This window comes from Eptatretus burgeri, chromosome 1 (assembly GCF_056783735.1).
Source record: "Eptatretus burgeri isolate ZD-2024b chromosome 1, Ebu_testis_v1, whole genome shotgun sequence".
Classification (NCBI taxonomy): Eukaryota; Metazoa; Chordata; class Myxini; order Myxiniformes; family Myxinidae; genus Eptatretus; species Eptatretus burgeri.
Genome location: NC_140961.1, coordinates 64227339 through 64240759, shown reverse-complemented (window position 1 = coordinate 64240759; position 13421 = coordinate 64227339). Strand labels below are relative to the sequence as shown.

The 13421-nt window shown below is 47.5% G+C and overlaps 1 protein-coding gene across 5 annotated transcripts in view; it reads left to right on the top strand.

Annotated features, from left to right (window-relative positions):
- Positions 1-69: 69 nt before the first annotated feature.
- Positions 70-13421, top strand: part of DNAAF5 (dynein axonemal assembly factor 5) — a 48552-nt gene continuing 35200 nt past the window's right edge. For 3 of the 5 annotated variants that reach the window (XM_085885986.1, XM_085885996.1, XM_085886002.1), the window contains exons 1-3: positions 70-630; positions 4594-4778; positions 10005-10129. In XM_085885986.1, the coding sequence (XP_085742112.1) occupies positions 117-630; positions 4594-4778; positions 10005-10129 (824 nt within the window). In that variant the 5' untranslated portion in view covers positions 70-116. The remainder of the gene's footprint in view (positions 631-4593; positions 4779-10004; positions 10130-13421) is intronic. The other 2 variants (XM_085885977.1, XM_085885968.1) reach the window with 1 other exon arrangement.

Below are 13421 nucleotides of genomic sequence, written 5' to 3'. Positions count from 1 at the left end.
CTGGAAACGCCATGAAACCGAAAAATAAAGAAGAAGAAGAGAAGAAGAAGTTAACAGGAAGTGGAAGTGACATCATATGTACGGTTGATCATTGCCGGGGTAACGGGTAGCACATCATGGCGTGTGACGACGGACCTCCCTTGGAGTCTCCTCAGCGCTTGGCAAGACAGCTGAACCTGCTATTGGCGGGCGAGAGGCTGGAGAAGCAGCGAGCCTTGGACGTCCTGGTGGCAGAGGCAAAGAACGAGCGAACTACCGAGGAAGAGGTGAGGATGCTGTTGCGGCCTTCTTTGGCGGCCTTGGATAGCCGCACCGAAGCGTGCCGCTCCCGCTCGCTGCGCTTGCTGTCCGTCCTGTTGGATCGTCTCCCGCCTACTCGGGATGATCTCCCGCTGCTCGTACCGGCCCTGAGCCGCCGCTTGAGCCCTCTGAAGCCCGCGGAGCCCGCGGAGGAGCTTCGCCTGGAGTTAGTGAGGCTGCTGTCGCGGGTGGTCGCTTTGCATGGCCCAGACCTGGGGCCGTATGTCGGAGACTTTGTGACGGCCCTCTGTCGCTGTATGCTCGATCCCTTCGCCGAGGTGAAGAAGGAGGCCTGCAGGTGTGCCACGAACCTTGCCAACGCCGTACCGGGTAAGCTTCCCCACTCCGTACCGGGTAAGCTTCCCCACCCCGTACCGGGTAAGCTTCCCCACTCCGTACCGGGTAAGCTTCCCCACTCCGTACCGGGTAAGCTTCCCCACTCCGTACCGGGTAAGCTTCCCCACTCCGTACCGGGTAAGCTTCCCCACTCCGTACCGGGTAAGCTTCCCCACTCCGTACCGGGTAAGCTTCCCCACTCCGTACCGGGTAAGCTTCCCCACTCCGTACCGGGTAAGCTTCCCCACTCCGTACCGGGTAAGCTTCCCCACTCCGTACCGGGTAAGCTTCCCCACTCCGTACCGGGTAAGCTTCCCCACTCCGTACCGGGTAAGCTTCCCCACTCCGTACCGGGTAAGCTTCCCCACTCCGTCCCGGGTAAGCTTCCCCACTCCGTCCCGGGTAAGCTTCCCCACTCCGTCCCGGGTAAGCTTCCCCACTCCGTCCCGGGTAAGCTTCCCCACTCCGTACCGGGTAAGCTTCCCCACTCCTTACCGGGTAAGCTTCCCCACTCCTTACCGGGTAAGCTTCCCCACCCCGTACCGGGTAAGCTTCCCCACCCCGTACCGGGTAAGCTTCCCCACTCCGTACCGGGTAAGCTTCCCCACTCCGTACCGGGTAAGCTTCCCCACTCCGTACCGGGTAAGCTTCCCCACTCCGTACCGGGTAAGCTTCCCCACCCCGTACCGGGTAAGCTTCCCCACCCCGTACCGGGTAAGCTTCCCCACTCCGTACCGGGTGGCTTCCCCACTCCGTGCCGGGTAGCTTCCCCACTCCGTGCCGGGTAAGCTTCCCCACCCCGTGCCGGGTAGCTTCCCCACTCCGTGCCGGGTAAGCTTCCCCACCCGCACCGGGTAAGCTTCCCCACTCCGTGCCGGGTAAGCTTCCCCACTCCGTGCCGGTGGCTTCCCCACTCCGTGCCGGGTGGCTTCCCCACTCCGTCCGGGTAAGCTTCCCCACTCCGTGCCGGGTGGCTTCCCCACTCCGTACCGGGTAAGCTTCCCCACCCCGTGCCGGGTAGCTTCCCCACCCGTGCCGGGTAAGCTTCCCCACTCCGTGCCGGGTAGCTTCCCCACCCCGTGCCGGATGGCTTCCCCACCCGTGCCGGGTAAGCTTCCCCACCCCGTGCCGGGTAAGCTTCCCCACCCGTGCCGGGTAAGCTTCCCCACTCCGCACCGGGTAAGCTTCCCCACCCGTGCCGGCAAGCTTCCCCACCCCGTACCGGGTAAGCTTCCCCACTCCGTACCGGGCAAGCTTCCCCACTCCGTACCGGGTAAGCTTCCCCACTCCGTACCGGGTAAGCTTCCCCACTCCGTACCGGGTAAGCTTCCCCACTCCGTACCGGGTAAGCTTCCCCACTCCGTACCGGGTGAGCTTCCCCACTCCGTACCGGGTGAGCTTCCCCACTCCGTACCGGGTAAGCTTACCCACTCCGCACCGGTGAAGCATCTGCACGCCGTACCGGGTAAGCTTCCCCACTCCGTACCGGGTAAGCTTCCCCACTCCGTACCGGGTAAGCTTCCCCACTCCGTACCGGGTAAGCTTACCCACTCCGCACCGGTGAAGCATCTGCACGCCGTACCGGGTAAGCTTCCCCACTCCGTACCGGGTAAGCTTACCCACTCCGCACCGGTGAAGCATCTGCACGCCGTACCGGGTAAGCTTCCCCACTCCATACCGGGTAAGCTTCCCCACTCCGTACCGGGTGAGCTTCCCCACTCCGTACCGGGTGAGCTTCCCCACTCCGTACCGGGTAAGCTTACCCACTCCGCACCGGTGAAGCATCTGCACGCCGTACCGGGTAAGCTTCCCCACTCCGTACCGGGTAAGCTTACCCACTCCGCACCGGTGAAGCATCTGCACGCCGTACCGGGTAAGCTTCCCCACTCCGTACCGGGTAAGCTTCCCCACTCCGTACCGGGTAAGCTTCCCCACTCCGTACCGGGTGAGCTTCCCCACTCCGTACTGGGTAAGCTCCCCCATGCTAGCGAGCTTCGTGTGGTGTATACGGGACTCGTGGGATTGACGTTACACGTGAACACTTCAAAATTACAAAACGCTGCGTTGCCTTGTCCATCTTGCTCTTCCTTTTAACCGCTCCTTCGTGACTCCGTGTCCCACGAACGCTCGCTTTGCGGCTCCTGGAGCGTGTGCTGTTGGTCCCCAAGTGATTCACGGATCGGCTGAAATAAATTAATATTTAAATTATAAATCACAAGAGGTAGTGTCGGCTCTTTTTGCAAGAGTTTAGTGAGGCCTCATCTGGAATATTGTGTTCATTTCTTTTATGTCACCGGTATCTGAGGAAGGATTTCACTGCCAGATAGAGGGGACAATGTCGAGCAAGTGTATTGATCATGGGCCGAGTTGGACTCTGCTATGAGGAGTGGTTGAAAGAGACAGGACTTTTTAACTTTAGAAAGGAGATGGTTGCGAAGGCATCTGATAAATGTTTAAGCTTTTAAGATGACGAAGGGCATAGATAGAACAAGTGCAAAAGAAATTTTCAGTAGAATGGATACTATCAGGACAAAAAGGAGAGTGAGGCTGGTTGTAAGGTGTTTCACTGAGGGTGGTGTACACCTGCCTGGAATGGTCTCCTGCAAGGGTAGTGTGAGTCCATTCAGTGGATAATTTTCGAACTTAGTTGGATCGGTAAGCCGAAGCATAACGAGAAGTCGTGGGGACGGTGGAGTCCTCCTGCATTGAAGTTCCTCTAATTTCCTTGTACAATCCTCAACCACTCTATTACCAAAGAACATATTATTCACGTCCTGGCGATGTATTTCCTTAATGAGTTTGAGTGATTGATTGACCTCTTGGTGCTGCGTATTTGGTCCGAGAGAATTGGTCTGCATCTATTTTTACGGTTCCATGCATGATCTTATGAACCATTATCATGTCCCTTTTTGTTCGTAGTCAGATTAGCGAATGCATGTAAGGGAGTTTTGGAGAATGAAGTAAAAGAGAGTAGCAACAAGCATGCTATTGGGGAAGGTATTTAAGTTTATGGAATAAGGGTTGTGATATGAGGAGTCAGGTAAGGGTGGAGCATGGAGATAGACCGATGGAAGAGAGGGTGGGTGTGGTGAGACCAGAAGATAACTGATGGAAGCAGCATACCATGGAACTCTGCTTCCTACCAAGAGGTTCCAATTCCCTTATTTTCCGGTGTATTAACCGCACACCTGTTTTTCACCCTCAAAAAATAAAATTTATTTTCTTTCAATATGATCGAAGTAAGGATCGCAGAGGAGCTGACACGCACGCACACACACATACAGACAAATATACACAACACTACACAAAACAATTAGATGCGACAACACACAGACACTGGGTTACCAGCCATGTCACAACAACAATGGTGCCACTTTTTTCACCGTACTCAGCGGGGAACTTCCTCCTCCCCATGGATGCCAACCTACGGGGATTGTCCGTGCTCTTAACCTTTTAGATGCTGAATGTCAAGCAAGGAAGCAGCTCGTGTTTTTTAAAGTCTGGTTTGGCGCAGCTGGGGTTTGAATGGCCGACCTCCCAGACTCTTGGAGCAGGCAGGCACTCTAACCATTACACCACTGAGTTTGGTAACCTCCCAGATCTAACTGACATTTGCATGCTTTGTCAAGGTTGATAGATGTAATACCAACCAATTTTTATTTTATTTTATTTTATTTTATTCCTCTACTCATTCACAGACAATCGTTACTCCTATTGGTAAACATCTTTTGGATCAACGTATTTAACATTGTGCTTTTGCATCTTGAAGTTACTTTTCACAATTATTCTTTAAAATATTTATGTGTGGCGTATTGTGAGATACACATAGGTTTTGCTCAATAATAAGCAGTCAGATTGCTTATGAAAATCTGTAGAATCTGGGTTGAAATTTCATAAAACACAATGATATAAACTTTTCTTGTTTTTCAATGAAATCTTTGTCATTCTTGCAAGCAGAACACTTCCACCTTCAGGCTGAGAGCCTGCTCCCTCCGCTGCTGCACATGTTCACACATCAACACTCGCGGGTACGCTCTGTGGCAGTGCTCTGTCTAGGACAGGTGGTGTTGCATAGCAGTGGAAAAACACTTGAAGACGTCTTCACGCATCTTGCTCAGCGTCTCTTCGACGATGCGCCAATGGTATTGCAACATCTTGGTTTAAAGTTTCCACAACTCAAGGTTGTTTAGAAAATAATGCTTTGTTTTGACCAATCAACATCCACCTCATCCCGCAGTAACTTTTTTCCCTCACAAGAGCGAGGCTAATGGAAGAGCAAGGTGTAATTGCCAGTGGGGTCATTGGGAAATAATTATTTGACAGAACCAGGATGGGAATGAATGAGACAAGCTGGAAGGCGACATGGGTGGTCGCTATATAATTGCATACTAGTCATACAGTTTTTGACGGATCGGGCTGAAATTTTTTTGACAATGAGGTTGATTATAGTGCGCATAAAAGCACGGAAGCCGATTTTTTATTTTTTTATTTTTTTTATTTTATTTTATTTTTTTGGATTTTCCAAAAAAAAAAAAAAATTCGGATTTTTTTCAAAAATTTCAAAGTCCCGTTGCTAGGCAACGGTGGCGTCCATAGCAACGGTGCTCAAAAGCATACAACTAGATCCTGGTATGAACCTACCAGTCAAGTTTCATCATAATTGGTTGACTCCTCTGGCCTCCAGAGTTGTCCATTACATACAAACAGACAGACGGAAAACCTGAGAATAACGGTAGTCTAGCGACAACCCAAAAGGAAGAGAGAAAATAAAAGGGGAGGAAACGCTGAAACCAGCAGGAAAGAGGGTTGTGTTCTGAAGGGTTGGGGGGGGGGGAAATAAAGATCATGGATCAAGATGGGATATGACACAAGATTGTGATGCACTGCCTTCTTGAATCCCTGGAGTGAAGAGGGGGAAAGAAGGGCCTCTGGAAGGTAGTTCCATAGATGGGAAAAGTGAGGAAGAAAGGAATTGAGGTGTGCAGTCAGCCTGGATTTTGGAAGTTTAACCAGAAGGGGATACTGGAAGAACGTGTGCATCCTGGAGTTGATGGGGAGGGTCGGAGGGCAGAGAACAGACAGAGCAATGTTGGAGAAAAGACGGTACAAAACAGAGAGACCACTGGACCTGACTGTGATGTGAAAGCAACAGACCTGTGCTTCTGCCTAGTCACAGGAGATTTCAATAAAGCTACGAACTTTAGATTCCACAGAATAGAGGAGAGGCAGTTGAGATGCTGGAGTGCCAGCCCAAAAGGGAGAGCGATGTGCCATTGGGATACGGACAAAATCCTTAGAGACTGGACTGAGGATGTCCATTCTGCGGCAGGCTTCAGCATCCAGCGTAGCTATCTGGATGGTCCAGGAGAGGTCATGGCTGACTGAAGTTGAGAATTCAAGAGATTGAACCTCTTCCAGTGACTGACCATGAAAATAAACAGGTGGCTTGGTTTGATCTTTCCAGAGTGACAGGGTGAGAGAGTGAGATTTCCTAGGATTGAAGGACGTGTTCCGTTTATCAGACCAGTCATCAAATCAATTCTAGATTATTAGCAGAGCTACAGTCTGTCTGACAGTGCGAGTATGGTACTGTGCAACACAATGTGGAGTCATCTGCTCAAGGAATAGAGGGTTTTATCGAGCATCAGTGATCATTTATAGACAGTCATGACCAAAAATATTGGCACCCTTGGCTTAATATTTGGTAGCACAGCCTTTGGACAAAATAACTGCAGTCAAGTGCTTCCTCCAGCCATGAATGAGCCTGGCAGTTTGGCCCACTTTTCTTGTGCAAACTGCTCCAGTTCTCCCAGATTTGAAGGGTGCCTTCTCTCAACTGCTGTTTTGAGATCTCCCCCACAGGTGTTCAATGGGGTTTAGATCTGGACTCATTGCTGGCCACTTCAGAACAGTCCAGCGTTTTGTGTTGAACCATTCCTGGGTGCTTTTTGAAGTGGGTTTGGGGTCATTGTCCTGATGCAAGACCCATGCATGACCGACTCACACCCAGGTTTCTGACACTGGCACTCCAAAATTGCACTCCAAAATGCCTTGGTAATCTGATTTCATGATTCCATGCACACATTCAGGGCACCCAGTGTCAGAGGCAGCACAGCAACCCCAAAACATCACTGGTTCTCCTCCATGCTTGACTGTAGGGAAGGTGTTCTTTTCTTTGAAGGCTTCATTATCTTGCCAAAACGAAGTTTTTGCAAGATATGTTAGTCAGCTTGTATGTTTTTTTTTTTTTGTTTTTTTTTGTTTGTCTGTAATCACGTATAAAAAATTCTGCAGAGCACAGTTATCATTGGAAATTTTTATAACTTTGCATATCAGAGGCCCATAGAGGTCCCTTTCAGCGCCCAAAATTTTGAAGGTCAAGGTCAAAGGTCAACGTCACTTTGTCACAAATCAGGGGAGTCGACGAAACCCTTATTTTTTGAGTAATTTTGATCGGATCGTCTTCAAACTTCATGGGAATATAGTTCATGGTCTGGCGCTCAGCTGATTAATTTTTGGTGGCGATTGGCCTTGACCTTCTTGGTTAGTGCCCTTAGGTCAAACATATTTGACCCCAAGGTCAAATTTTCAAGTTTTAGGAACCATATCGTGTACTACCTCAAATTGAACACCTCGATGAGTGCTTTCTAGATATGTCAAGCTTGAGAGATTATGACGTTATGAGGCAAACGCATATTTTTCATGGTTACTCTATAGAACGATTCTCATCGGAATCTCTCTTAGGCAGATTTTCCTCAAGGAGTCGCTCCTGGTGGATAGCAGCTCTGTTCACCTCAGTGTGACCTTAAAGAAGTCACACGTGGTCACCATTTGGCAAGATACGAGTCACCCTGCGGGTGACATTGGTTTATTTTGTTTTCTGTCAATATAGAGAATGATGTGCTTTACCAAAAAGTTCTAATTTGGTCTCATCTGTCCACAGGACATTCCCAAGTCAGGCAAACTCCAAACTTTTTTGATTTGTTTTGGCAAACTCCATTTGGGCTTTCTTTTGTCTCTCTCTCAGCAGTGAGGTACTCCTGAGTCTCCTACCATAGAACCCCCTTCCATTGAGTTGGCGACAGGTGGTGTGAGTTGAAACTGTCATACATTGTGTCTGAATGTCAGCTTGAATCTGTTTGGCAGTTGATCGAGGTGCTTTCTCCACCATTCAAACGATCCTTCTCTGCAATCTTTGATCAAGTTTTCTCTTGTGGCCATGTCCAGGGAGGTTGGCTACAGTGCCATGGACCTTAAACTTCCTGATAACAGCGTACGGTGGACACAGAAACATCGAGGTCTCTGGAGATGGACTTGTAGCCTTGAGATTGTCCTTGCTTGGCTACAATTTGTGTTTGACCTCTTCATACACTTCTCTGGTTTTCTTTCTTTTCTCCATGCTCATTGTGGTGCACACAGTGGCACAAAACAGAAGAATGACTCATTTTTCTCCATTCAAACTGGTTGAATGAGCGATTTTTATATTGCAGGCACCTGCAACTCACCACAGATGATTTCAGTTCCAAGGTAAAGGAGAATCAGGTTTGTGCCCCCTTTACAGGCAACTCATGAAAGCTTCATGAAACCTTCACAAAAGGCAACCCAGCAGCTTGAAATCTAATGATTTCCAAAAACTTCTCAAAGGTGCCAATCATATTGTCTGGGCCATTTTAGGATTTCTGTGTGGAATATGCTAAGGTTTAGTAAAAATAAATTCAGTATTTTTTTTGTTTGTTTTGCTCCACTGCAAACCAAAGAAATACATAGGTGGATACCAAAATATGTTTTTTAATCTTCAACAATTTTCTGGAAGAAATGGTGCATTATTTGAAAAAAGTGCAAGGGTGCCAATATTTTTGGCCATGACAGTAGGTGAGGCCGAAGGGTGGACCCAGCATACTGCCTTGGGGAACTCCAGATTCCAATGGGAGAGGGAAGGAGAGGGTGCCATTGACGGCAACACATTTACTGCATGATTGAAGGAAGTGAGAAATCCAGGCATGAAGGCAGCCTTGAATGCTGCAGGCAGAGAGCTTAACCAGCAAAGGAGGATGCCAAGACTGTGTCGAATGCTTGTGATATGTCCAAGGAGACATGGTCCTGACCTCTTGATTGAGATTTGTGGCCTCCAACCATTGTTTTGAGAGGAACAGCAGCTGCATGTCCAGAGTTGAGTGACTGAGACATAATCCAAACTGTTGGTCAGCAATCAGGCTGTTTGAAAGCAGTGAAGACTTCATGTCACAGCAATTATGGATTCCATGACCTTGCTTGTAATTTGAAGTAAGCTCACTGATCTTTAGTTGAGAGGATCTGATTTTGCATCCTTTATGTAGACTGCAGTGATGTTTTATGATGTCCAGGCCAATGGCAGGCGGCCAAAGCAGGAAGAGCTGAAAAGCACAGACAGAGAAGCAAGAACGGCAGAGTTGAGTCTACATTAATGCCATCTGATGTGAGAGAGGCGATGGAGGTGAGCATGCACCAGAGATGGACTCGATGAGACACCACCTTGATTCGGAGCAAGGAGATTGGTCAAAGTGATAAACCTTGAGATTGCAGGATGATATGTTTTTTTTGGCAAGCCTCTGAATGGGCATATACAGTTTTGAAGAACTTATGCCACACCTTTGAATGTTTTGCATCCAGTTGGCCAACCCTCACAATAACTCCTGACCTTGATGGCCAAGGAATTTTAATTGAAGTTCCATACTTCCATCTCCAAGCCACATGCCAGCTTAGGCTAAGGGGTTTGAACTACCCTGTTTTTAAAAATTTATTTTGTTTAAATCGGGCATAGATCACCCAGCTCACCACGCACAGATGTTAGGATTGAATTGCAAAGTGGATTTTTACTGGTATGTGGGGACCAGTGTCCAAGGAGAGGCACTATTTTAGCTTCACTTGGTGAAAGATGCTACCCCAACACAGCCCTAGAGCCCTTAATGTTGATAAATAATTAAGGTTAATTATCCCAACTTTCAATATCGGTTTGTTGGGGGAATTTTGATTAGATCGGTTAAGCTTCATGTTCCGTTATACATTGTGAGGCTTTCCAAACCACAGGGAATTTGTAGGCCGTCACTAGCTCTGCCTACCCTTCACTTCACTGATTGGTTTAATCAAAAGGGAGTATGTTGCACTTTACAAACAAATTGCATGCCTATCTGAGAGTCCCAATTGTGATGTCGGATGAAGCGACACATGCAAAAAAGGATATTTTTCATGTGTAGTTGTTGCTCCTGTCAAGTTATGTGGACCTCACAGCATTGAAGTGATTCAAATAATGGGAATGAAGTGTTGAGAAATTTGTGTATTCGCTGCATGTTGTTGGTTGTATAATCACAGTTGTGGTTCTGCTTCTCAAGGTGCGGCAGGCTGTAACAGATGTGGTCAGCTTGTGGCTGCTGAATCTTCGTGATCGCTACTCCTATTTCCACAAGCTTGTGCCACTCTTGCTCAGCAGCTTGAGTGATGAGATGCCAGATATTAAGTAAGGGATCCAACAAGATTATGTTCACCATCTGAGTTCACTAATTACCAAGTGTGTTACTTTTTTATTATTTTTTATTTTTTGTCATTTGCTCCTTTCATTTTGGGTTGTTGAGCAACCACACTCCCACAACTCATCTCCAAGACGAACAAAACAAAAACCTTGCAGCTCATGCAGTTGTTGTGTGGGGGGGGGGGGGAGGGGGGAGGCTTATAAGGGCTATTTATAGTCACTCAAAGCAAATATAACCTATCACAAAGCGATGGGGCTATTAAGGCTGGGGGTGGAGGTGGGGGGAGACAGACAGAGAGACAGGAGTGTTGGGTTAGCAAAGAGAATATGTGATGCTTTATGACCACACGCACATGCACATGCACACGCACATGCACACGCACGTAAGTTTTAGTACCCACCAAGTTTTGCCCAAAACAACGCACAAATCAAGAAAATGACCAACTACCAAGATCTCAAAAATGAAGTGAAAAGACCCTGGAAGTTGAAGAGATCTGAAATTGTATCAGTGATCGTTGAAGCAACGGGAACGATGAAGAAGAATCTTACTGAGATCTTAGAAATCATCCCTGGGAATATTATTACAACCGAACTACAGTTGCAACCCGTCTGGGGCTCAGTGAAGATCCTCAAAAGAACCCTCGGAACAAAACTTCCATTATTTGTGACCGCCCTTACCGAAATGGGGGTGGATACTTCGAGACTTGGGAGGACTCCGTTCCACCTTCTGAAACCCGCATATGAAGAAACGCGCACGCGCATGCGCGCGCGCACACACACACACACACACACACACACACACACACACACACACACACACACACACACACACACACACACACACACACACATTTTAGAGACCTGGGGTGGGAGCATTTAATACCCACGCTATTTACCTGGCAAAGGTCTGCCTGCATGCATGAATGCATGCTCGTACATGCAATTTGCACCCCTCCGGTTAGTTTCCTTTGAACCTGATTTATACATGCTGCAGTCCCCTCAATAGAGGGAGAAGGGTGGGGAAGCAGGTAGAGACAGAGAGAGAGACAAAATTCCGGCAAATGAGACGCCCAGTTTAATGTCCATCCGAGAGACAGCACACACATTGATGAATCACCCTGCCTGTGAAACACCGGGATGACAGTTTACAGTTGGGTCAGGATTTGAACCCAGGCTACACAGAGCGAGCATGCGTACCTCTCGGCTTTCCTGCCATAATGTGGAGATTCATTACTTCATGACTGAAATTATTTTTTTTACTCATTGTGATCGTATAATTTATTTTGCCTTCCCACCTCCGGTATCGAACCGTGATATCTCTGTTGATTAAAGCTTGAAGGACGCGTGCCAGTTGGCTTCACCAAGCAATCCACGAAACGGTTGAAGAAACTTTTAAAAATGAAACGTTTAATTTTTATTTGCATTTATCTTTGCCAAAGTGATGAATCGTTTAATGGAAGAATGCACAAAAAGGGGAAACATCGTGGAAAATAAAATTTCAAATCTTCAGCGAGCCAGCCACCGCCTGTTGCACCACAGAACAACATCTGGCCAACGCACGTGAGTGGCCCCTGAACCTTGTTCAAGTAATTTGATATAGTATTCAGTGATGATGCGAATATTGCAGAGTGCTGGCCAAGTGACTTAAGCATTCCAATGAAACGGTTGATAATAAACGGCTCGCTTGGCATGCGATTAGTAATCACTGAACCGTCATATGATGCGTACACCTGGAGACGCTTGAAATGTCCGAATTGGACAAATTAACATACTTTTTTTTTGGACTCAGGACTGCTGCTAAGTTCGATTCTGGAGCTTATATTATGTGATTCAACTTGGTTTAAGAGATTCTCGAGGTTATCGCATGTGCGAAAATGAAATAAAGTCACGAATGCTGGCGTGTCCGGGCATTTATAAGCATTGCAATGTACCCAGCGATTTGTCGCTATGATGAACAGGCATTCGATAATTTGAGTGAGGAAAGTGGGAATAAATAGATAAATAAAACGTTATCGTGAAGAAATCGTTGCGGCCTGTTTCAAGTCGAGGCATGTTTGTGCAGGCCAAAAAACATGGCAGCTTCAGCCCCCAGTTAGGTAACCCACGACATGCCTTCAGACCGAGGTGGTCGAGGAACGCCTGTTAAAAGATATTATTAAATTAGGCTGTTAATTATCTTCAAAAGGGGTGTTTTAATGAACTCAAACTCTCAATTTTCACTCTTGCACTTCCTTGGAGTTTTCTTGGTATGCATGCAAAGTTTCAGGCTGCTTGGTTTTATGGTTTTGAAGTTATGGAGGACACACACACACACACACACACACACACACACACACACACACACACACACACACACACACACACACACACACACACACACACACACACTAATATTTATTATTATAGTGGATGGGAGTGTTCTGAAGATGTTGCCTGCATAATCCAGCATGAAGACTATTCTCTGGTTAAACTTTGGACTTACCAGGTGATTGCTATTGTTGTGCCTAAGTACAGATTCTTCCAACTCTAAGTTTTGTGCAAATGAATGAATGAAGGCTAAGGATGTATTAATGAAGGTGTTCAATATAGTCAGGAATGAATGAGGGCTTTGCAGTCTCTTGAGAGTTGATAAAAGTACACTGGTTCTAATTTTCCAATTTCAGACCCTTCTTCGGACTTTCTTCCTCTCAACCATGTTGTCTTGTATGTAGTGCAGGTTGAATACTGCACACTTTGCTTGCAAATGGTGGCAAACTAAATCTATGGTGATTAATCTTTTTACTTAAAAACGCTCTTACATGCGCCTTTAACCATTCCTTTCACGCCGTGAGGCCCATAGGTCTGCAGAGGCAGTTTCATTTGGCTAAGGACAATCCTGGATGGGTCGCCACTCTGACGCAGAGTACGCGAATGGCTTATTACCTCATTTTGCTGACCTCTGAAGGATGACTGCCTGAGTCAACCACCAAATGTTATTTCACCGTCCAGACATAACCACCGTCCGGATATGTTCAGATAGACAGCCACACAGAGGGTGAGAGGGGGAGGGGAGAGTGAGAGAGGAGATGTGGGAGGAGGGTGCTGCACTGCATTGGGAGGGAGTAGAGCAGGGATAGGACAGAGAGAGGGGTAGGGGAGTTAGCAGAGAGAATATGTTATGCTTTATGAAAACACACACACACACACACACACACACACACACACACACACACACACACACACACACACACACACACACACACACGCACACACACACACACAGATAACTCACCTGTGACCT